Source organism: Microcaecilia unicolor, chromosome 4 (genome assembly GCF_901765095.1).
Source record: "Microcaecilia unicolor chromosome 4, aMicUni1.1, whole genome shotgun sequence".
Taxonomy (NCBI): domain Eukaryota; kingdom Metazoa; phylum Chordata; class Amphibia; order Gymnophiona; family Siphonopidae; genus Microcaecilia; species Microcaecilia unicolor.
In genome coordinates, this window is record NC_044034.1 from 59,685,835 (window position 1) to 59,712,202 (window position 26,368).

The 26,368-nt window shown below is 42.7% G+C and overlaps 1 protein-coding gene across 1 annotated transcript in view; it reads left to right on the plus strand.

Moving 5' to 3' along the window:
- Positions 1-26,368, plus strand: part of DDX10 (DEAD-box helicase 10) — a 457,862-nt gene that overhangs the window by 227,889 nt on the left and 203,605 nt on the right. Inside the window, exon 14 of the mRNA XM_030200276.1 lies at positions 16,683-16,814. Within this exon, the coding sequence (XP_030056136.1) occupies positions 16,683-16,814 (132 nt within the window). The remainder of the gene's footprint in view (positions 1-16,682; positions 16,815-26,368) is intronic.

Below are 26,368 nucleotides of genomic sequence, written 5' to 3' on the forward strand. Positions count from 1 at the left end.
TTCACTTGTTCAGAACCTTTATTTTATCATCCTCACCTTAATATTCCCTTATCTCTTGTTTCTCCTGTTTGTCTGTCCTAATTAGATTGTAAGCTCTGTCGAGCAGGGACTGTCTCTTCATGTTCAAGTGTACAGTGCTGCTTACGTCTAGTAGCGCTATAGAAATGATAAGTAGTAGTAGTTCCGATGTATGTGGTTTCGCTGTGCACTTCTGTCCTCGGGGGTGAAGACTGGGACACCCTTGAGGCTTCCTTTGTGGTTAGATTTTTTTCTATAACTCTTTATAATTCCTACTGTCTTTGACTCTTAAAGTTATTACATGGAATGTGGGAGGTACACATTCTCCCATTAAGAGGCAGAAAATTCTGCATGCTCTTCATAAACAGCAGATTTCTATAACATTTTTGCAAGAAACTCATCTTAACAGTGTAGAGCATGCTAAGTTGTGTTGATGGTGGGATAGGGAGTATTTTGACGCCCCTGCGGAGAGAAAGCAGGCAGGGGTTATCATCTTGATTAATAAGGGGCTTCCGGCGATTACCAATAAATTGATATCTGATCCCAGGGGTAGATATGTCATAACACTTGTGACCATCAATAAGACCAAATGTGTACTCTGTAATATTTATGTGCCTAACTGTTTGATAAATCCTTTTATAACATTGTGTTGAAACATTTGCATCAATTGGATGGATTATCTATATTCATGGGGGGGGGGGGGGGATTTAACGATGTTCATGACCCTGAACCTGATAGATTCCATCCCTCGTGCTCACTTGCTATGCTTCTTGGGGGGGAATCGCCAGAATTTGTGAAGCCTTGGATATGGTGGATGTTTACAGGACTTTATGTCCCCTAGACTGTACTATACTCATCTGTCTTGGGCACACTACACCATGTCCGGGATAGACTATCTTTTGCTCACTAGAATCCTTTTTACAGGGGTGCATTCGACCCACATTAGGCCCATTGAGATTTCTGATCATGCTTTAGTAACAGGTGTTGCCCGCTCTTATTGCAGAGCCACAAGTAGGCTTTGTGCTGGAGTTTGTGGTTTCTATATCCGGAAGATTATTGCTGCATTGGCGTCCACTCAAGCGGAAAGAATCCCAGCATGCTTAGTCAGCTTTGATGCTGAGAAAGCCTTTGACAGGGTGGTCTGGGATTTCTTATATGGCACATTGGAGGCTTATGAGATCCAGGGCCTCTTTGTACACGCCATAACAACCTTGTACAATGCCCTGCAAGCTAAGATATGGGTAAGTGGCTGGCTCTCGGCCCACTTTGGGATTCATTGGGGCACATGCCAGGGCTGCCCATTCTTCCCATTGCTGTTTGTTCTCACCCTGGACCCTCTGATAGGGGAGATACAAAGCAATCCAGAGATCAAGGGATTTTGTGTTGCTACAGGAGAATTTAAGATCGCAGCATTTATGGATGAACTTGCTGGTTTAGCTGTGTGATTTGAGAGACTGATTAGATATCCTGCTTGAGAGCTTCCAGCAGTATGGTGATTTTTCAGGCTTCCACTCGAGTTTCGATAAGTGTGCTAGCGGGAACAGCAGCATTGCATAGGGACTGGGGGCCATCCTTCCCGCTTAAATGAGCAGAGGGGTCCTTTTGATATTTAGGCATTCAACTTTCTATAGATCCAGGTCAATTATAACGATTAAACATTCAAAAGATGACTTCAGTTGGAGCATTGGATGCATTTGCCACTTTCTTTTCAAGGCAGAATTCAACTCGAATGATTCTCTTTCATCCGCTGGTTGTATATTTTGCAGACCCTCCCCATTAAATTATTACACAGAGATTTTCTGCTGTCCAGCGATTCATTTTTGTTGGGTGGGGAAGAAGTCGAAGATGAGCTGGTCCTATTTGGTTAGCTTGTGGAGGGAGGGTGGCTTGGGCATTCCAGATTTGAAACAATATAACCAGGCATGTCTGTTGCAATACCTACGAGATTGGATTTTGGGATCCTCACTTTATACGGATACGTCTTTTGAATGGATTTTTTTTCGCTCCACTTCATCCTTGGTTCCTTTTGCAGGTTCGTCGTTCAGTGATTCCATCTTGTTCTAGACACAGTTTTGTTATTGCGTCCTTTGTGGAATTTATTGTGAGATATGGTGCACCTCTGGAATCGAAAACCACATAATAGTGTGTATTTGCTTATAGTGGGTAATTTAGATTTTCAGCTGGGACTGGATAACCCTGTTTTTCGGCATTGGAGGGTTGAAAGGCATTACCTGCTTGGATCATTTGCTCTGGAAAGATGGAATGTTTCTGACTTCCACAGAATTGCAACAACAATTTTCATTTATGGTTGCAGACAGCTTCACCTATATGTCTGTTCAGTTTGGTAGTTGTCTCTGAGAATTTTTTGAGGGGGATGCAGTGGATTACGTATCTTATCTATCTCTTGTTTTAATCTGGAATTAGGTAAATATTCATTGGTGAGAAGTTATAGCTCCCTGAGGGAGGCCTGGGAAGCCTGATTTGGGTCAGCCAGTTCAGACTCCTCTGGATGTTTTCCTGTTTAGAGTCATACCATCTATGGTGCATAGTGCAGAGCTGCAAGAATGTCTTTTCCGGGTCATTCATAGGGCGTACTTCTCTCAACAGCGTGCTTTTCATGTGGGTTGTGCTGACACTTCTTTATGTTCGAAATGTGAAGATCAGGTTAATACATTTTACCATGGTATTTGGCAGTGTAGGTGTATACAAGCCTTTTGGGTGGCTCTCCATACTTACCTGCAGCATATTTTGAACCACTCTTTTTCAGTGGAGGGAATGCTTTTTGGAGCTCGGAGTCTGAGGGAGTGACAATTTTGGGGGAAGGCCTATGGGGTCGGGAAGAAGTATATTTTCAATCATTGGTTACAAGATTCACCCCCCCCCCCCCTCACGATTTGGTACTGGCGCAGTAAACTCCATGCTGTTATGCTGTGGGAATCTTATTTATTTATTTGTTGCATTTGTATCCCTGATATGAAATGTCTTCATAAGAGGCAGTGTAGATATTTATCAATTTGGGATCCATACCTTTACTCTATTTCACCTACTGCCAGAAGCCAGGTGTTAAACTCCTTTCAGGGTGCTGCCAAGGAACCTTCCTTAATCTGACTGTTGCAAAGTTTGGGATGGGGGTGGGGCTTGTCATTTGGTCTTGGGGGTCATAAGAGTCAAGGCCCCAGTTCAGTTGGTTATGGACTACTCCTGCTGCTGTTAGGTTTGGATGTTGGGAGGGATCTTGGGTTTGCATTTGGGGGTTTGCAGAAGTTTAGTGATTGTATTGGTTGCATATTGCTCTCTGGTTGCCTTGCTATGTGACATCAGTTATTTCTACTATTTGAAATTTTAATAAACTGAATCTTTAATAATAATTAGCGTAACGGCATATCAACTCTCGGACTATTAAAATTTTAGATATTTATTTGAATTCCACTTTTTCTCTACATATGCAAGTAAATAGTCTGATTCAAAGGTTTTTTCTTATTTTACGTAACTTTTGCCGTGTACGTAAATATTTTGACCAAGATCATGTCCGTTTAAGTGTTTAGGTCCAATTATTGAGCCTTTTGGACTATTGTATTATAATCTACTTGGGTTGTTCAAAACAACTCTTGAAAAACCTCCAAATGACTCAAAATATGACTGCAATTAATCTCATCTTTGAAGAAAACAGACCATATATTATCCACATATTTAGCCACTCACTGGTTTCCTGTCGCCACCAGAACTCAATTAAAAAATTTCTGGACACTATATAAGGTTTTAAATGCCTTAGCTTTGTATTATTTGTTGTCACTTCGAGGCCCTTTTACTAAAGGGTTGCTGCGCAGTAGCCCAGAACTACTACCAGCCCAACATGGGTACCGACGGTAATTCTACCCCCAGTGTATGCTGTTTCTGACAGTAGCGTAAATATTGAAAAAATATTTCTGCAGGGGGTTACCGCCAGGTTAGTGCGGGAGCCCTTTGCCACCTCAGTTGGTGGCGGTAAGTACTCCCCACCGAAATGGCTGCGCGGCAAAACTTACTGCACAGCCATTTCATTTTTGGCTATTTTCATTGACTGGGGGAAAAGAGGCCCTGGCGCTCAGCAAAAACAGCCGCTGCCACTAGTGCAGGGCCCCTTTTAGAAATATGCAATCTGTCCCTAAAATCGAGTGTAGTACCGGAAGACTGGAGGGTAGCCAATGTTACTCCGATTTTTAAGAAGGGTTCCAGAGGAGATCCGGGAAATTATAGACCGGTGAGTCTGACGTCGGTGCCGGGCAAGATGCTGGAGGCTATTATTAAGAATAAAATTGCAGAGCATATACAAAAACATGGACTGATGAGACAAAGTCAGCACGGATTTAGTGAAGGGAAGTCTTGCCTCACCAATCTAATGCATTTTTTTGAGGGGGTAAGCAAACATGTGGACAATGGGGAGCCGGTTGATATTGTATATCTGGATTTTCAGAAGGCGTTTGACAAAGTGCCGCACGAAAGACTCCTGAAGAAATTGCAGAGTCATGGAATCGGAGGTAGGGTATTATTATGGATTAAGAACTGGTTGAAAGATAGGAAGCAGAGAGTAGGATTGCGTGGCCAGTATTCTCAGTGGAGGAGGGTAGTTAGTGGGGTCCCGCAGGGGTCTGTGCTGGGTCCGTTGCTTTTTAATGTATTTATAAATGACCTAGAGATGGGAATAACTAGTGAGGTAATTAAATTCGCCGATGACACAAAATTATTCAGGGTCGTCAAGTCGCAGGAGGAATGTGAACGATTACAGGAGGACCTTGCGAGACTGGGAGAATGGGCGTGCAAGTGGCAGATGAAGTTCAATGTTGACAAGTGCAAAGTGATGCATGTGGGTAAGAGGAACCCGAATTATAGCTACGTCTTGCAAGGTTCCGCGTTAGGAGTTACGGATCAAGAAAGGGATCTGGGTGTCGTCGTCGATGATATGCTGAAACCTTCTGCTCAGTGTGCTGCTGCGGCTAGGAAAGCGAATAGAATGTTGGGTGTTATTAGGAAGGGTATGGAGTCCAGGTGTGCGGATGTTATAATGCCGTTGTATCGCTCCATGGTGCGACCGCACCTGGAGTATTGTGTTCAGTACTGGTCTCCGTATCTCAAAAAAGATATAGTAGAATTGGAAAAGGTACAGCGAAGGGCGACGAAAATGATAGTGGGGATGGGACGACTTTCCTATGAAGAGAGGCTGAGAAGGCTAGGGCTTTTCAGCTTGGAGAAGAGACGGCTGAGGGGAGATATGATAGAAGTGTATAAAATAATGAGTGGAATGGATCGGGTGGATGTGAAGCGACTGTTCACGCTATCCAAAAATACTAGGACTAGAGGGCATGAGTTGAAGCTACAGTGTGGTAAATTTAAAACGAATCGGAGAAAATTTTTCTTCACCCAACGTGTAATTAGACTCTGGAATTCGTTGCCGGAGAACGTGGTACGGGCGGTTAGCTTGACGGAGTTTAAAAAGGGGTTAGATAGATTCCTAAAGGACAAGTCCATAGACCGCTATTAAATGGACTTGGAAAAATTCCGCATTTTTAGGTATAACTTGTCTGGAATGTTTTTACGTTTGGGGAGCGTGCCAGGTGCCCTTGACCTGGATTGGCCACTGTCGGTGACAGGATGCTGGGCTAGATGGACCTTTGGTCTTTCCCAGTATGGCACTACTTATGTACTTATGTACCACAGCTTAGGTATTTGTACCTTTGATTGGAGTCAAGAGATTACCCACAATATTTACTTATCCTTCTATGAGGAGAATGAAGAAGGTTAAACTATTGGATTCCTTGTTATCATTTCAGGCTGCTAGACTTGATAAAACTATTTTGAATTATTTATTGCACACCTTTTTATTTAGAAAATGTATACGCTGTGATAGGTGTTGATCTGATGCATTAAGTTCCTTGTCTTGACTTTTTGATCAAAAATTGTATCTCTGATATTATAATTGTTGTAATCCATGTAGAACTGTGAGGTTAACTGCAGAATATAAGTCATATGATAATATGGGTGATACCATTGACAAACATGGTGGCCTCCTTTCCTGTAAACAAAATGGGGAAAACCCATTTGTACATGTGGCCTAAAGTATATGTTATTTCATCATAAATTAACTGCAGTAGAATGGTATCACTTTCTCCGCTCTCTCATATTGCTTATTTTGACTGTAGATATATTGAAAGCATGCACAGCTGTGAAAAAGCAAGTAGCATTAAGGTTATGGAGCGAGCAAAGGCTATCAAAGGGACAAATCAGACATAAGATCAACGGTTATGTCTGTTGTATGAAATGAAATCATATTTAGAAGTCCAATTCAATTTCTTGAAATTGGTTCTGGCTGCCTGATTCTTATATAGAAGTACTTATTGAAAGTGGCAGGTTAAAAATTGGAATTCCAAAGCAAGAATGAATGGCCATTGTAATTTGCCAAAGGGCAGAGGAAATATGCTTGTGTTTATATTTTTCTCTTTCCTTATATGTGGAGGAAATTAATGTGACTAGAATTGTAATGGTATCCATTTTCCTAACTGGATAAATAGAAGTGAGGGGTTGCATGCATGAGCGGATTTTGTATGTAGATTAATTGAATACACTGACACATGGGGAACTGTCTTACCCTTTGATTTAATTGATTTTCTCATTGGGAAATGTGTTTCAGTAATCAAGCATGTCTGCCAAAAAAAGCCTTGAGAATGGAAACCTTTGGAGGTTAATTTGTAGTTTCAGAGCACTGATCTACAATTTTTTTTATTTTTTTAGAAATCTGCTTCAGTGATAAAATGTGTTATTTATTAGGGATTTTTACATGCTGAATTTAAATTAAAACAGCTGATTGCTGTTTCAAAGATATTTGATTTAACATTTTGTGAATATGTATACTGTTTAAAAAGTATAGTTTTAATAAATTGTAAACCTAGGTCTTTTCATCTCTGTGTGGTTGATTTACATGATAATATTCCACCTGTTCTGATTATGTAAAACTTTATAAATCAGGAAAAGGGCTATATACATTTTATTATGAATATATATATATATATATATATATATTCATAAGCCAAGAAGCGCCAACTAGACATTGAACAAAGACTGAAATAAATAAATAAATTATATATATATATATATATATATATATATATATATATATATATATATAATTTATTTATTTATTTCAGTCTTTATTCAATGTCTAGTTGGCGCTTCTTGGCTTATCTCAAGTATTCATGAAATGGAGCATCTCTTGGCTTATCTCAAGTATTCATGAAATGGAGCATCTCTTGTCGATGTCCAGCAACAGTCTGCAAGCATTGAAGGACTCCATTTGCCCTGGTAGTATTGCTGTATTTCTGCAATGTCCTACCTTGCTTTTTACTCACTGCTCTGCAGTTGGCTGGAAAAATATCTTGCGAGTGTAACTCTTTAGTGACATATAGCCAAGAGTTTTGTATGCTTTGAAGAGACTGCCTATCAACTGCTTGTAGTTGTCTGCCTTTTTATTTCCAAGAAACTTTGCTGCCTCTGACTGGTAGTCTTTCCATGCCGTCTTTTCTTTGCCACACAGTGCTAGGTAAATCTCAAAGAGGTTGGTGAATCTGAGGACCCTCAAGACACCTTCCTTTATTTTAGCTTTACATAACTTTGGAAATTTTCCATGGAGGTACTTGAAAGCTGCTTTTGTCTTGTCCATGGCCTTGACAAGTTCTTCATTTGACTCATCATCTTCTTTGATTCAACAAGCGGTGGATGCAGAACAGTTTTCTTTCCAGGTTCCAGTGACTGTCTGGGCAGTAAGTCTTTCTTGATAGATTCTCTTGCATGACTATCCCATTCACAGAGAAAAACATCAGTACTTTGTGTTTCCAGTCTGCAGACCAAGCAAGAGAGCAACAACCTTCAAGTTGCCACAAAGTTGCCACTGATGCTGGTCATAGTTTATGCACCTCAGAAACTATTCCATGTTGTCATATGTTTCCTTCATATGAAGTACATGACCAACTGGAATTGATCCAGGCAACTACAAATGTTCAATACAATCCTCAAGAAATATTCAAGTCTGTGAAGTAAAGCAGTAGATTTAAACAAAGTAAAAAGTGGGTAGAAAAAGCCTTAAAGAGCTCCACGGAGAACATCTTTGGAGCTAATAAAAGATGTTGGGACTGTAGGTACCTGCAGAGCTTCTTCCTTTGGTATCATCCTATATAATAAAACTCACCCTCAACGTTCTGAGGACACTGACGTCAGTGTCACTTCCTTCGGGCACTTCCTTTGGGTTCGAAAGGTTCATGGTGGTGAAGCCACAGAAATCTCTGTCTCTGGGCCCCGCCCTCGCGTCAAACGTGATGACGTCGAGGGTGGAGCAATGGCGTCACAGAGCAAGGGCAGAGCAATGGCGTCAGTGGCTTCACGACTCAGGAGATGAAGGTGGCATGCGTTGACGAGGTGTGGAGCAATGGCGGTCAGTGGCTTCACAATGCCGAAGGGGTGGGTAGGGAGGGGGGGTTCGGGAGGAAAACCTTGCTAGCGCCTGTTTCATTTGCTCCAGAAACGGGCATGTTTTACTAGTCGTATATAATGATACCACATCCAACATTGCAAACCAGCAAGATTATATTTCACCTTCTACGGCTCCCACAGGAAGATGCTCTGCAGGCACTGAAACAATATTTCAAGGTCTTTTTAAAGAACAATCCTTTGTGTCACCAGACTGGAAAGATTTGATATTGGATATTTTATAATCTATTCATTACTAAAGACTCCCGATGCAGGCCTAAACACAGTACTGTCGAGTCTTTGATTAATAAACCTTCTTTAACATCAGGATTGTTTTCTTTGTTTCTGGAGTCTGTGGTCAGTTTGCCACTATTCTTATGTATCTGTTTCTCTCTGCGGGATTTCAGAGTTCTCTGCCTAGGCAGATTTCTGCCTAGGTTTTATAGATGACATTTTCGTCTTGTGGGCAGGATGTGAAAGTGCTGTGATAAAGTGATCTTCCATCCTCATTCTTTGAAAGACAGTCTCCATTTCTCTGTTAGATTTCGTAGGATCTGCTCTAATGATAGCGAGTTCAAAAACAATCTCATGAATTATTTAGTAGATTACAGCAACGGGTTATCCTTTCCAGACAATAAAAACAGCCTATCATAGAGCAAAATATAATAACAGAGATCTCCTGTTGATGCAACGTCCTACCCAGGTCCTAGAAGATATTTTAGTTCAGCATAAAAGTTTTATCTCTCATTCTTAGTTACAAAACATATCATTTTTATTCTTATTTTATTCTGTTTCTCACAACATTCTTAATTCTAGTTTTTAGTCAGTTCTCTTCCAAAAATGTGCTTATTCTGTTCACAAACTCATGACCAACAATTTCAGTTTATGCAAAACAGATACAATGGGGCTCATTTTCAAAAGAGAAAAACGTCTAAATGTGACATAAAACAGCATTTGGACATTATCTCACAAAAAAGTCCAAATCGGTATTTTCAAAATGTATTTTTCAGATGTCTTCTAAGCTGTTCATTTGCAGTTCATCCAAATCTCAAGGGGGTGTTAAGGGCTGGATTTAGGCCTGTTCTTATAACAAATAAGGCATAAAAAGGTTCCCTAAATGACCAGATAACCACTTGAGAGAATCAGGGATGACTTCCCCTTACTCCCCTAGTAGTCAATGACCCCCTCCCACCTCCCCAAAAAATGTGATTAAAAACATTACTTAACCAGCCTGTACACCAGCCTCAGATGTTATACTCAGGTCCATTAGAGCAGCATGCAGGTCCCTTGAGTATTCTAGTGGAGAGTGCAGTGCGCAGATAACTGGACCCAGGCCCATACCTCCTCCTACCTATTACACTTATGGTGGAAACTATGAGCCCTCCAGAACTCACCAGAAACCCACTGTACCCACATATAGGTGCCCCCTTCACCTATCAGGGCTATTGTACTGGTGTACAGTTGGGGGTAGTGGGTTTTAGGGGGGCTCAGCAGACATGATAAGCGAGCAATGGTGAGATGTGTACCTAGAAGCATTTATTTGAAGTCCACTGCAGTGTCTCCTAGGGGTGCTTCATTGCTCTCCTGGGATGTCTTGGGGACAAGTCTACATTCCAGTGGCTTGATTTTCTACCCACATTTGGACAGGGTTTTTTTCCCCCCAAAAAACCCCCGCACAAAGCACAAAACCTTGTTCAAAATGGTATGTTCGAAGAAAAAAAAATAAACGTTTCCCTTTTTTTGAAAATGACCTTTTTCCTATTCGGATTTTGGACATTATATGCAAAACGTCCAAAGTCAGACTTAGATGTCATATCGAAAATGCCCCTCAATAATTCTCATTTTTATTCAGTCATCTTATAAAAATTTTAGTTCTTATTCAGTTCTTCAGTATATATGTGTCTGTGTGTACAATTTTCATTCCTCTTAAGCCATTTTCATTAAGAAACATTTTTATTTATAGTAATTATTCTGTTCAGGGTAGCACATTTTCTATTCATATTCAGTATTTTTTATTTTTTATTTTTTTTTTTTACTTCTAGTTCTCATGAACTAGTGGTCAAAATGTTTATTCTTATTCTTGTTAATGAAAATATCTCTTTACAACATACAGTAAAAGAATGAATTAACACATTATAATCTTGCTGAATAGCCATTTACAATTAGGAATGGCAGAATCTAAACTATTAAAGAAAATTAAGTAGGAAATAAGTATCAGGATAATTTAATTTCCCTCCCAAGCCTTCTTTCCCTTTTTTGTTTAGGCATGTTTTGTAAAAACAAGAGTTCTTCTTAAGGAGCGTCTGTCCATCCTCAGTACTATGGTTTATCTCACATTGAAAGCTCATTTTCATGTCTGAGTTCTGATTTCTATTTTCTTGCCTAAGAAGTTCCAAATAAGTTCCTGACAACTGTATTAGGGGTCCTTGTACTTAGGTGCACTAAAGAATTAGTGTGCGTTAATTGCTATTCAGCCCATAAGTATACAATGGATTGTGTGGTGTGTAAGGGATTCTAATCATTAGTGTGTGCTAAATCCATTGGTGTTCTGGAATATGCACAGTTTTGTCTGAGAAACTGTATGGTTATAGAATTTTCCCCTCATAGCTGTGGCAACAGTGGAATGTGCTCCTGCTGCCCCCTTCCCCCCAAATACCTTTTTTCAGTACAATATATTTATAGCAAAACTTCAGCAGTTCCCATCAAAAGAAAAAGCTGTCATTCACAAATGTTGGCAGTCATGGATTGCAAGCAAACAAGTTCAGAAAAACAAGCAGTGGTATTATCAGCCATAGGGCAGATGTTCTATAGTACAGGTTTAAACAGAGATTAAGATACATATATTTTTTGGGTCAACTATTTCTTCATATTCTTTTGCACTCCAGTTCAAATCAGAGTGCTATCACTTTGACATTAAAGAGCATTAATTCACAGCTATCTTATTAGTTATAGTTTTAAATTCCCTTTTGCACGTCCAAGTCAGTCGTAACCAGGACTGGATCTGCATCATAATCCTTCATTTGCAACTACATGGGTATTTTTGCTCTTTTTTTTTTTTTTAACCTTTCTGCTCTGTCCTTTCCTTCTCCACTTCCCCAGCATACCTGGCTTTGTCAATGCAGTGATGGTTTTAGGCCAGGGGCCTTTCACCAAGACTACTTCCAGAACACCCCAGTCATGAGACCTGAATCCAACCTCCAGGTATGATATTTGAGACATGACCAAACTCCTGGAGGGAGTGCCACCTTCCCAGCATCCACAGCCAGCCTAGGAAATAAAAGACTCAACTTGGACGTTGAACCAGGGACCTTACACATAGCAATACCACCTGAGCCACTGGGCTGCCCCTTTCACCACATAGTTATTCCTGTATCTATTCTCCCAGTTTTGTACCAACAGTCTTATGTCTGAGGATTCCAACACAAGTACATCCTGGAGACAGCTAGTATGGGGTATTCTTGAATAATAACTGGGACATCCTCCCATAGACTAATGCCTCAAAAACATCCCTAGCCCTTGTCAATCTGAGGAACAGGAGCCGCCTAAATTTTCCACATGACCATGCAAAATGTTGCCTGAAGTGCATCAAGTTGGCCTATTAAGTGACCCTTTGCAGAGTCATGTAGTAAGTGATGGAGTAGAGAGCAAGCCATAATCTCAAAGATACATGACCAGACTTCAAGAAGGAAAGCTAGTGCTTAAAATATGCGTAAAGTCTACAGACCTGTTGATTACAAAGATGGGACTGAGATGTGGCTGATCAGTGACAGCTACATAAAAAATTAGATGGGGGTGATAGTGCTGTTTTTGTGTTCTTAAATCATAAAGTATGTCTTGTTTAGGGTTATCATATGTCTGGATTTCCCCGGACATGTCCTCCTTTTCCGGGGACTGTTGAGGGTTCAGGTGTTTTTTTCAAAACTGCCCATGTTTCTTTTCGAGCACTCTACCAAAACCCTCATCCACACCCTTGTCACCTCTCGTTTAGACTACTGCAATCTGCTTCTTGCTGGCCTCCCACTTAGTCACCTCTCCCCTCTCCAATCGGTTCAAAACTCTGCTGCCCGTCTCGTCTTCCGCCAGGGTCGCTTTACTCATACTACCCCTCTCCTCAAGTCGCTTCACTGGCTCCCTATCCGTTTTCGCATCTTGTTCAAACTTCTTCTACTAACCTATAAATGTACTCACTCTGCTGCTCCCCAGTATCTCTCCACACTCATCCTTCCCTACACCCCTTCCCGTGCACTCCGCTCCATGGATAAATCCTTCTTATCTGTTCCCTTCTCCACTACTGCCAACTCCAGACTTCGCGCCTTCTGTCTCGCTGCACCCTACGCCTGGAATAAACTTCCTGAGCCCCTACGTCTTGCCCCATCCATGGCCACCTTTAAATCTAGACTGAAAGCCCACCTCTTTAACATTGCTTTTGACTCGTAACCACTTGTAACCACTCACCTCCACCTACCCTCCTCTCCTCCTTCCTGTACACATTAATTGATTTGATTTGCTTACTTTATTTTTTGTCTATTAGATTGTAAGCTCTTTGAGCAGGGACTGTCTTTCTTCTATGTTTGTGCAGCGCTGCGTACGCCTTGTAGCGCTATAGAAATGCTAAATAGTAGTAGTAGTTTGTCCGGGCTGCTGGGCTGGCTGGCTGGCTCACATTCCCCTGAGCCTCATGTACCTCCCTGAACATACCTTAACACGCCCTGGTGGTCTAATGGCCTTTTCAGGGCAGGAAAGAACCCCACTCTTTCTTGCCTGCTGCCGCTGACCTGCTTACTGCCGCTGCTTCTTCAAAATGGCTGCTGAGATGTCACGTGGCGGCCTCGAAAGACTTTAACGACAAGGTGACTGTGCAGCATGGTGCAATGTGGTGTGGGGCGGATGGCATTTTATTTCTTGTGTCCTCTTTTTTTTGTGTCCACAAATATGGTAACCCTAGTCCTGCTGTAGCTGCTGTTCTGCGTATTACGTATAACCTTTGTCTTCTAGTGTTTCAAATCTAGTCTGTCACTAGCCTTATTTTCCCTCCTTGCTAGATTCTCATTTTTTGATTTTGCACAGCATTATTTTAAATGTATTAATTGAGTATGATAATGATATATTACTGTAATGGAGTTTTGTACTTCCCTTTATGTGGAGTATTATAGAAGCTTATTAAATCGTAAGACACAAAAATGTGCATTGATTTGTAATCTTGCCTGGTTTTATTCTTGTTCTCTTTCTAAGTATTCGTAATCCTTCTTCTGACTGTAAACCTCATGTTTCTTTGGTATTTCAGGATTAGAGTTATTTTTCTCCTTAATTTCACATCTCCTTTTTCTCTAAACTCCATGCTTTTCATGTCATAACATTTCTTAATTTTTAAATTAATAAATGTTTACGTGGAGCCAAGTTCACTTCTTTTTATTTTTATCTACACCACTGTGGAAGCTCCATTGTGTTTGATAATGTACAACTATGGGACCTGTTTCCTGAAGTTCATGCTCTGCTCATTAGTTCATACCCCTTTCAAATATGCACTATGCAGAGTGTATGTATGCACTATGCAATATATTTTATATGGCTTAACATATTGAACCAGTAATAAAAGTGGCATTTGCTTAGAAGCCTTGAACCTTTATTAAATGGAAACTGTTCATATACCACAAATCAGTTTCCAAATGTATTCAGCCAAATCAAATAGTTTTTGGATTAATACCACAGTAGTAAGTTGTACTATTATCTAGGGCATGATTTGTGCTGGAGTGGAACGGCTTTCCGGCACTTCTTTGAGCTCAAGAAGTGACGTGACCACCCATGACTTCTTCCCCCCCCCCCCCCCCTACACAGTCGGTCTTCTCTCCCTTTTGCTCTTTCTCTAATGCCCAATGGGATCCCTTACTCTCTCTTTTCACCCCCATACCTTTTCAAAGCTGTCTTTTTGTTTTAGAGGTTGCCAGCAGTGAGCAGCGCTTCACAGCGTGCTGCTCGTGCTAATATTTGGAGCCTTCAGTCTGACACAGCTTCCTTTTTCTGCATAGCGGGAAAGTCAGACAGAAGGCTCCGATGTTGACATGAGCAGTGCATTGTGAATTGCTGCTTGCTGCCAACAACCTCTAAAACAAGACAGTGTTGTAAAGGTGTGGGGTGGTGAGAGGGAGTGATGGTCTTCATGTATTAGCGAAGAAGCAAAAGGGGAGAAGCCTGATTGCGGGGGGTGGGGGTGAGAGGGAAGATGTTTGGCTATAAGAGTATGGGGGTGGAGAGAAGCAGAGAGAGGGAAGATGTTGGGTTACAACAGTATGGGTGTGAAAAAAGGAGAGAGAGTGAGACGAGATGCTGAGCTTCAAAGGTGAAGGGTGGGGAAATGCTGAACAACATGTGGGAGAGACCCTGAGGGGTTGTCAAGGAGATGAGTGAGAGGAGTGTGGTGAGTATAGAGAGTAAAAATGTGGTAATGGGAAGTGACAGAAGGGTAGAGGAGAATGGGGAAGAAGTGAGATCGGAAATGGGAGAGTTAGGAAATGAGAAAAGGAGATGGCAAGTTGATAGGTATATGAAAAGTAAAAAGAAGGAGAACTGGAGGGTGAGAGAGGGTGCAATTTGAATGGACAGGCAGAATTTTTGAACTAGAATTAGTTTTGGGAAATGTGCTTCGTGGATATCTTTGTATAGTGTTCAATACAAGAGTAAATTAAATTTTTTTTTAATTTTTCCAGTGTTGCGTGCTGAGTTCTGATGTCATGGGGTTACCAGTTAAATTTTTGTTTTTACATGTCTATTTCTAATTTGTGATCTTTATTTGATGAGGGTCTGTCTGTCACTGTGTTTGCCTGTGACTGAGGTGCAATTTGTTGTTTGCATGTAGTTTGTGTAGATATCTATAGAAATCCCACTTGTTCTGCTTGACCAGTAGTAGGTGTATTGGCGGTCTATGGCCCAGTGTAATACTTGTAGTGTTGCCTATTCATAGGTAAGGTTGTTGCTATTTGAATCTTAGGAATTAGTACTACTGTTGTATGTCAGGTTCATGTATGGTGAGTTGGAATTTTTTTCAGGATTTGTATTTCATAGTGTGCCTGGTACTGGAAAGATTTATGTTGCTGTTGCTCAGAAGACATGAGAATCAGAATATTTGTTGGTGACTTCCAAGGAGAAATGTCCTACTTGTTGTTGGGAAGAGGTTGTAGTTTTGTGGATACAGAGCATGTTTACATTTAACTGCTATGCTTGTCAGACCAAAGGTCTTTGGAAATTTAAGCATTCCTCTGCCCAACACAGCAACTCTGCCCTGCAGTGGCAAAAGGAAGCAAGCACTTCAGTAAAAAAAAGAAATTGCTTCCTTTTGCCATTGCAAGGCAGTACTGCTTCATGCCACCTGGCTGCCAAAACTTTCTGAGGAGAACACTATAGTATCAAATGTGTAAATGTTCAGAAAAACACTGATTAGTCCAAGATTTTGTTGATATGGTTGCAAATTTGTACTGCTATAGGTGATATTCCTTAATAACATTTTAAAAATTAAATATATGAATTGTCCAACTTATATGTACATACCAGCTTCCTTTTAATCCACAAAGTATTGTGAATGGAGGGGTAAGTTCACTTCCGGCCCTGGCCCCACCCACTTCTGGTCCTGGACCTGCCCCATCCCACCCCCAGTTCCACTTCCTTTTTGTCTACAAATTAAGCCCTGCTGTTATCCGTGGAAAGTCACTGGCAGGTTCTAATAGTTGAACATGAGCATGCTTAAAAATAAATTATGAACCATTTCTAAAACAAATGTTGTTGGGGGTTTTTGACACATCCCCTTGTTCAACTGTTAGAACTTGGCATTCTGAAGATTTCTAGGTTCTGTAACCCGGCATCAGCTAATATTGGCACTGGGCAAAGTGATAAAGGTTAAATGTTTGTCCATTAGGATAGTGAAATAATTCTGATTGCATGAGAGTCTTGCAGAGTAAGGTCAAACGAATACAAAAGGAGAATGGGCAGACTTCATGGGTTAAATGCTCGGGTCGGCCTTTACTGCTACTTTAGTATTTACTTTATCTTATGAAAAGGCATTATGCTTGAATAGTTTTGATTTGTTCTGGTCACAAGTGCCAGCTTGTGGTCTATGTATTATTTATGCTTAAATTATAGACAGAAGTAACAATGCATTCTGCTATGTGTTCTTTCAACAGAATGCAGAGAAAGAATTGCCAGCTTCTAAATCCAAGAAATTTGAAAAATCAACCAGGGCAAAGAATGCCAAAAAAGTGCTCAAGAAAAAATTTAATGTGAACACAAAAAGCAGCTTTACTGACGATGGAGAGGTAAGCGGGAGCTATTATGCATATAATTTTCATCACCAAGAATGAATGCAAGAGTATTCTTATACTTCTTAAAATAAAGGTGTCTCTTTAATTCGCCATCCAAGTTAACATGCTGAATCCTGCTTTTTATTTTTCCATCCCCAAAACAAGTTTGAGATTGTCTTAACTGTTTGGGTGCAAAATAAGACCCAAATATGGCATGGCATGGGGGGGGGGGGTGGAACTAGTGAAAAGACATTCTTGAAAATGGGCCAGAATTGACAGAGGGTTTTCAGAGAAATAACCCCCCCCCCCCCCCCCAAAAAAAAAAAGTCCTAGTTCCATGTGCTGGATTGTTGCTTAGTGCTTCAAATGTGTATTTGATTTTCATTCTTGTAAATGTTACTGTGAAACCTATTAACTGAACCATATAGCTTACTTGATGGCAGCTTTTTTCAGTGACATTTAAACCCTCATTCTGTAACAGGTCACCTAAATTTAAGTGCCTTTTGCAGGCTTTAATTTATAGAATACTGCCATCCATGTGGGTAAGTACACACTTGTGTATGGAATGACAGTAGCATGCTTAAGTGCTAGTCTGTAATTTTGTGCTAAAACAGCTAAGCTTGTGTTGTGTTCTCGAGGGCCTTGGCATTCTGTCAGGTCCTCGAGGCAGGACTGGAGTTCGTGAGCCCTTGGGCCACTGCCGAGGAGCGGCAGGCAAGACCACCTCGGGACTGGAAACACAGAAGAGCAGTACTGGAACTCTGGACTGGAGTAGTACAAGGCAGGCAACTAGAACAGATGAGACAGGAACAGCTTCACCTGCACCTAGCCACCGTTCCTCCGGAGTTGAGCTCCGAAGTGCAGGCGGCCGGCAGGACTTGCAGGATAAGGCAGGAACTGAAGATCCAGAGGACCCACCCTGGGTCTGGGAAACACGAGGGCGACAGGGCACGGAACTAGACTCAGACAGTGTGCTGCTGCACAGCCACTAGCAAGACCCAGAAGACAGACCAAGGAACACAAGGCGTACTGAAGCTAGCAGGAGCAAGGACTAGGGCAGCAACACACTAGGCAGAATGGGGATCCGGGAATACCCACAGGGTACACCCTCTAGCTAGGTGGAGACAGGATACAGGAATAATCACCCAGGAAAACACACTAGCCAGACAGATACAGGATTCAGGATATACCCTCAGGATATACAAGCAGGGTAGGCACACAGGCTAGGCAAGGCAGGGTTCAGGGTAAAGAGAGCAAACCAGGAATAACAGGCCAAGGGTCTGAAGCCACAGCTGTTCCACACACTGACTGGGGAACCCACAAAGGCTGAGGCTTCGCATACAGACGGAGAACAAACCAGGACAAAAGCTTCACCCCAACCTAGGGTAAGCCAGGAACAGAGGCTTCACCCCAAACACAGGGTAAGCCAGGAAGGACCCGCAGTCCACAGACAGACAGTGGCAGGGGAGACCCCCCACGAAAGGACAACAGAGACACAGAAAGAAACTGGGCTGGAACCCAGAGAGAGGCTAAGCAGTAGTGCAGCAGACACTTACTAACCTGACCTGGCCTAAGAGCATAAACACTTATGCAAAGGCCCTGACTGCAAGCACAGCACTTCCTTATGAAGGCTGTCACTGATGAGTCACCAGCAGCAGGATGGAAGCAGGAAGTACACTGACCCCAAAGAGAGGCTTGACACACATAGGAAGTGAGCCCACAGGAAAGAACAGCAGGGGCCATCTTGGAAGCTGGCACAGAGCCGGTGGCAGCCATCTTAGATGCTGGCTCCCTAGAGAGACATAGCCCACACAGGTGAGGTCTAGTGAAGCAATCAGGTTCATGCTGGAAGCAGCCAGCACACCAGGACAGAGACAAGACTAACACAAACACAGGCAGAAGCCAGCAGAGCTGCTGACCCCCAGAAAGAAGGTAAGGCTGAGGGTGGTCACGGCCACAGACGTGACAGCTTGTAAATGTAAGGGAGTGTTCAAAGGGGAGGGACATGGGCATGTCATAGGTGTGGCCAACATTTACGCAAGCTACTTACAGAATACTATAAAGTACAAATGTAAATACCACTTTAAGCATGCCTGTTTATGCCAGCCATAGACCTGGTGTAAATGTGCACGCCTGCATTTAGACATACTGGTGCCAGTTTACGCTAGCATTCTGTAAGAATACTTACACGCATACCCCTGCAAATGTGGCGCCTCGAAGTTGGCACCCTGTTATATACACAGTGTCTAGAAAAACGGGACCCCTAACATAGTTTCAAATTATTTTGCAATTGTTTAAACATTTAGCATGAGATTTGAAAATGCATTAGTAAAATGGGTTTTTTTTCTTAGTTAATTCATAGCTTGTGTTCAGAGTGTCCTCCTTCAACCTTGTCACATTCCACGTGGAGGGGCATAATCGAACAGGGCGCCCAAGTTTTCCTGAGGGTGTTCTCGCAGGACGTCCCCGCGAAGGGGCGGGGAAACCCGTATTATCGAAATAAGATGATTGTCTCAACATTTAGGTCAGCCTTAGAGATGATTGACCTAAATGTTGAGATAGTCGACCTTAGAGATGGTCGTCCCCGGTTTTCGGCCATAATGGAAACCGAGGACGCCCATCTCAAAAACGACCAAATCCAACTCATTTGGTCGTGGGAGGAGCCAGCATTCGTAGTGCACTGGTCCCCCTGACATGCGAGGACTCCAACCGGGCACCCTAGGGGGCACTGCAGTGGACTAACTGATGCACTAACTGAACAGAAATAGCCCTTCCCTTAGCGATTCAGAAAGGAACGGGCATGCATGAAGGAAATCGCATGCAAATGAGTTGCTCGCTGTTAGCTCATTTGCACACGATTTCCTTCCTAAGGAGGGGAAAGCCAGTGCAGAGCAGCCAAGCGTTATGCGTGGCTGCTCTGTGCATGCCAAAGACGGCTTCATACACGCAGACAAGCTGCGTGTATAATAAATGTCTACAACCTTAAAAAAACAGTCCAGGTGAAAACGTCCAAGTGCTCATCAGGGACGTCTTTTTTTTTTTTTGAGTATGGGTGAAGGACGTCCAAGTGTTAGGCGCCTTTGCTATGCCTCCGTCCCTGCAATGGGCAGTTGAGGACGTCCAAAATGTGGATGTTTCTGTGAGAAGGACGTCCATGCCTTTGCTATGCCTGCGACTCCCCCTTTACTTATTTATTTGGGATTTTTGAGCACAAGTAGCAGCAGTGGGATTTGAACCAGCCAACTCTGGATTGCAAGACCAGTGCTCTAACCACTAGGCCACTCCACTCCACTCCCTTGAAATTTAGCCGTCCCTGGGGGCGGGGGGCAGTTCAGGACGTCCACGCCTTCGCTATGCCTCCGCTGACACACACACACCTCCCCCCTCCCCACCCCCCCCCACCCCCGCCCCAGGGATCTGCATACTGCTGCGATGGACCTATGATATTTGAGGCTGGCAAAAAAAGTTTTTAAAGTTCTTTTTTTCAGGGTGGGAGGGGGTTAGTCACCACTGGGGGAGTCAGGGGAGGTCATCCCCGATTCCCTCCGGTGGTCATCTGGTCAGTTCGGGCACCTTTTCACGGCTTGGTCATAACAAAAAATGGACCAAGTAAAGTCGGCCAAGTGCTCGTCAGTCGCCCTTCTTTTTTCCATTATTGCTTGAGGACACCCATCTGTTAAGCACGCCCCAGTCCCGCTTTCGCTATGCCTCCGACACGCCCCCAGGAACTTTTGTCGTCCCCGCTACGGGAAGCAGTTGGGGACGGCCAAAATCGGCTTTCGATTATGCAGATTTGGGTGACCCTGAGAGAAGGACGCCCGTCTCCCGATTTGTGTCGAAAGATGGGCGCCCTTCTCTTTCGAAAATAAGCCTGAAAGTCTTCAGTGCCACTGAGCTGTTGGCTCAGTCAATTCTGGGGTTTCTTTAAGAGCTCAACTGTTTTGTGAGCACCATGCGCTGGAGATCCATCCTGTTGAAAAGTAAAGTACCCAGAAATGTTTTGAATTTCAGGCAGAAATTTTCTGTTGTAATAGGACGTTTTGGGGTAATTTGGAAAAATGTTGGGATCTGGAAATCATGTAGAAATGTTTTCTGTAGTGACTAAACTAGCTAAGTATTCGGGTTCCTACTGGTGGGGAAGCATGACAGTGACTATTGGTATGGGACAACACCGGTCTGTGGTTAAACTTTAAAATCTCTCCTTTCAAATCTGTTGACGGTGACATCTAATGATAATAAGGGCCCTTTTACTAAGCCGTGTAGGCACGCACGTGCGTCCTACGCATGTTAATTTTGAACTACCACCCAGCTACCACGTGGCCTGGGCAGTAATTTCATTTTCTACGCGCGCCCACTACGTGCCCCAGAAAATTTCTGGCGCATGGCACTAACTGGGCAGTAATCAGCATTGTACGCACGCTGACGATTACTGCCTGGTTAAAGCGTGAGACTGTACTACTAGGTCAATGGGTAGCGGAAAGGTCTCAGGCCCAAAATGGACACTTACCAATTTTTATTTTGCAGCACATCCATTTTCGGCTTAAATGGCCTTTTATGCAGGTGTGCTGAAAAATGGAACTCCGTCTACACCAATACACGTGTCTACACAAGCGCAGGCCACTTTTCGGTGCAGCTCGTAAAGGGACCCCGTGGAGGGGCATAATCGAACGGGGCGCCCAAGTTTTCATGAGAGCGTCCTTGCAGGACGGCCCCATGAAGGAGCAGGGAAACCCGTATTATCGAAACAAGATGGGCGTCCATCTTTTGTTTCGGTAATACGGTCGGGGACGCCCAAATCTCAACATTTAGGTCGAACGACCAAATACAAGCCTTTGGTCATGGCAGGAGCCAGAATTCGTAGTGCACTGGTCCCCCTGACATGCCAGGACACCAACCGGGCACTCTAGGGGGCACTGCAGTGGACTTCAGAAATTGCTCCAAGGTATATAGCTCCCTTACCTTGTGTGCTGAGCCCCCCAAAACCCACTCCCCACAACTGTACACCACTACCATAGCCCTAAGAAATGAAGGGGGGCACCTACATGTGGGTACAGTGGGTTTCGGGTGGGTTTTGGAGGGCTCACATTTACCACCACAAGTGTAACAGGTGGGGGGGATGGGCCTGGGTCTTCCTGGCTGAAGTGCACTGCACCCACTAAAACTGCTCCAGGAACCTGCATATTGCTGTCATGGAGCTGGGTATGACATTTGAGGCTGGCTTAGAGGCTGGTAAAAAATATTTTTAAAGGTTTTTTTTTTTTTTTTCTTTTTTTAGGATGGGAGGGGGTTGGTGACCACTGGGGGAGTAAGGGGAGGTCATCCCCGATTCCCTTCGGTGGTCATCTGGTCAGTTTGCGCATCTTTTCATGGCTTGGTCGCAAGAAAAAATGGACCAAGTAAATTCGGCCAAGTGCTTGTCAGGGACGCCCTTCTTTTTGCATTATCGGCCTAGGTCGCCCATCTCTTAATCATGCCCCAGTTCCTCCTTCGCTATGGTGCCGACACCCCCCCGTGAACTTTTGTCATCCCCGCGACGGGAAGCAGTTGAGGATGCCCAAAATCGGCTTTTGATTATGCCAATTTGGGCGACCCTGAGAGAAGGACGCCCATCTCCTGATTTGTGTCGGAAGATGGGCGCCCTTCTCTTTCGAAAATAAGCCTTATAGTGTTTCTTGAAGCACTCTGTATTGCAGAATTTCCCAACCCTTTCCTGGGGACCTAATAGCCATTGGGTTTTTAAATTATCTGCAATGAATATACCTGAGATAAGTGAGTTTATACTGGGCTCCTACATATGTGAATTTATCTCATACATATCCTGAAAGCTTGACTGGCTGTTAGGTTTGGGACACCCTGTTGTACTGTGTACCTGTAATCTCTTTGAATAAGTTTCTTTATAGTACAGCTGTGACACTGGCTAAATTATTTCATTATAAATGAACAAAACTCGTATACCATATAGATCCCCTCACATCATACTCTTTCTCTGCCTCTGACATGCAGCTTCATCTTTACATCTCTTTCTTTTTCCAAGGGATATTGGAAATAAATTATATGCAAGGGATTGAGTGTGTCTGTTTGGAAAATAAATAACTTTCTCCTTTCTCCCACCATTCTGTCTTCCCACTATTCTCCCCCTCTCTTGACTTCCCCCAGCAATTTCACTCTCCCGTCCCTTCACACCAGTCTTTCTCCTCCTCTTCTGCCCAGCTGCTGTCCTTCAGCCTCTGTCCCTTTCAGCCTTCCCAAGCACTTAACTTTGTACTATGTATCAAAAGCCCTGCAAGTAAATTTTCAAAGGGAAACTCCATGCAGAGTTTTCCTTTGAAAATTCTGGGACTGTTGATCTTATCAGTATTTCAGTACCCACAAGCTTTTCATAGGATGATATCAAAGTAATCCCCAGTGGTGGTACGTTCTTCTTGCCTTCTTCCTTGATCTTTTGGCAGCCTTATGATCCCTGGTAATCATCTTTCCCAATTGCCCTTCCAGCATGGCGTCTTCCTGAGGGCCTACCCTGAGGGCCTTTACTCCCACCCTCCCCTCCTGCCTTGCTTTCCCTATCCACCTTGGCCCTCTGTAGAATCTTGTTTCAACTGCCATCTTCCCCCTGTTGTTCCTTCCCTAATCCTTTTGCTGCCTGCTCTTTTCCCATGGCCTCTTCCTGAGTGTCTTCTCTCCTGCCTGGCCTTCTCCCCCCACCCTTTAACCTTTCTTGAGTGCCTTTTTCTTTTAATTCCCTCCCATATCCCCTTCTGTAGCCTTCTTTCTCCTGCCTTTTCCTTCTGGCCCGTTCTTAAGTATGGCCATCTGATAGCCCTTTTCCGGTCGAAGCAGAAATTTTGGAAACTGCCATCTCGGTGCCTATACACGTTAGCGTTGGGACTAACTTGCAGTAGCCTTAGAGCAAATCTCTTTTTCTCCGCAGCTAGACTTTGGTTGTGTTCCTTCTGGTGGACCCCCCGGTGACCCTCTGTAGTCCTTTGCAAGATAATATATAACTTGTTTCTTGAATTTTTGAAGTGCTGTATCTTATAATGCATTTTAGAATATTTCTTTCACTGGAAGGTGATGTTGCATTGCATTTACAATTTTGTATTCAGCATTGATAGTCGCTAAATCTGAAGGAAACCTCTGGCAAATACAGTACATGCTGACAATAGATTGAAGGAAGATGTCACTATGTTTTAGATCAGGCTTATCCAACCTATGGCCCATGGGCCAAAACTTAGCCTTCCAGGTGCTTTTTTTCTGGCCCTCCGAAGCTTAGCAATTCTTGTGATGCTTACAGCAGGATTTCTGCATCACCACCCCAAGTCAGTGCAATGCAGGAAGTTCGGGTTGATATTGCAGTTTCAAGTTTTGTGAGACTTGAAACCGTGAGACCAACCCACATAGTGTGGCTCAAGCTTGCATCAAGCCAAGTCATGATGAGGAAGCAGGAATCCTATTGTTTTTTTCTGTAACCAAAGCCAGCTGAGGGGAAAGAAATTGAGTGAAGGCTGAGGGGGAAGGGGCTACATGAGTGAGAGATACTGGGTGAAGGCTGTGCCGGGGATTACATGAGCAAGACTGGGTAAAAGCTGGAGAGGGGACAATGCACTGTTGTATTTTTCCTCTATTTGATGAAACATGCAGCAAAATATGGTGGTTTGTGTTTTGGCCCTCTAGATGTTTTAAAATATAAAATGTGGACATCAAGAAAAAAGTTGGACTAGCCTGTTTTAGGTTATTATCTCTTGTACATTTTACCATGAATGATAGGGGGAAAAGGTATTAAGAAAACTGGAAACAATGTCTTGAATGATTCTTGGTGCTTCCTTTCAGTGGTGTCGGGACTGGGCAACACTACACAGCTTCTTTGGACAACAAAGAGCAACTGCAATCAGAGCTAAACAATAGGTCCTGAGAGCCACAGAAATGCAAAAAAAAAAAAAAAAAATTATCAGTACATACGTGGACCTGCATTTTTATAGGACTTTTGTGTGACAATCATGATTATTGTGTTTAATTACCCAAATCTTAGTGTTGGGGGGAGGGGGCTGCAAGCTAGGGTCCTTAAAGTTAATTGAGGGTGGTGTAAGGCTGAAGGTTTGCCTAGGCAGGTGCTAGGGTCTCTGGCAGCCATTTTTAAAATATGGTAGCACCGCCCGCAGCACAGAAGAGTAAAGGGAGACGGAGGAGTGACAGAGGAAAGGAAAGAGTGGGATTCCTTCCTGCCTTCGCAGCCACAGAGGCCACTACACCACCAGGGCGGTCTTCAAGGATCAAAGTAGGACTTGAGGGGGGGTGTAAGGCTGAAGGTTCGCCTAGGGTGCTCGCTGCCCTTGACCTGGTTCTGGATTGTATCACCAGGTTAACTCTATTGTTCTCTGTTTTCATCAAATATAATATACTGGAAATGTTCTTCTACAATTGCTTTTAGAAACAAATATTGCTTTTGGTTATTTTTTTCCAATATAAGATTTCTTAGTTATATTGGAAAATATAAAATTGATTTATCCATTTATGTACACATTTGTTTGTTTGGTCTTGCTTTTCCCTTTTCATTTTGCATTACCTGAGTTGTATACTCTAAATGATGAATTTTGGAAAATGTTGATGAATAGCATTCCCTAAAATAAATTTAACCAAAATTGTTATGAACTTGCAGCCATTCCTGGAGCATTAATATTTTGAAAAGTGACGTTTGTATTTGTTAGGATGTGGTTTAAAAATGCCTGAAACTCTGTGTTTTTAAATGAAAAGAGGGTAGTGAAAAAAAAAATCCCATATCAGAATTGGCTTCTTAGCAAGTCCATGTACTTTTGTATTAGCAAATGTGGCTCAGTATGCAACTTGCTTCGTAAGTCTGTGGTTATTTCCCAGAACAATTGATTTTCTCATTAATTCTTGCCTTAGCTTTTATAAATTGTAGAATACAGATAAGAGGCAGCATTTTTAATTTTCTTAATACGCATAGTAACGATAACACTAAACTTTTATACTTTTCCAAATAGTTTAGCTTGTAGGGGAAAAAAAACAAGAACATTTGCTATTATGAATGTAGTTGCAAAAACCTCAGAAAGGCGGTATATCAAGTCCCATTTCCCTTTCCCTATTAATTTGTGTGCATGGATGGTTTGAGGAACTCAACCCTGAATAATCAACAGAAAACCATCCCACTTCATTCTGCTGACCCTTAAACTCCTCTCCTTCCCCATCCCCCCAAAAAAGCTTCTCTTAACCTCCCTCAGGTTTACTGCGCTCCTCTTTCTCTCTGCTCTGAGGCCCTTGATTTTTCCCCCATCTCCAGCCCAGCAGGTAAGATATTTTAGCTGTTTCTTTTCTCTTTCTCTCTTTGCTCCTCTTTTTTTTTCTTTGGCTCCTTTGTTTTCCTGTTCCTTTCTAGTCACACATCTTCTTTCATTTTCTTCTCTTTAGGGTTTATTTTATTTGCTTCCTTTACCCCCTCCCCCTCCTCTTTCTTTTTCCACCTTTCTTTATTCTTCCTCTCCTTTCTCTTATCTCCCTCATTTTAACGTTTCCCCCATCTTTGCAGCAGTGACAACAGAGGGGTCCTTTTAATA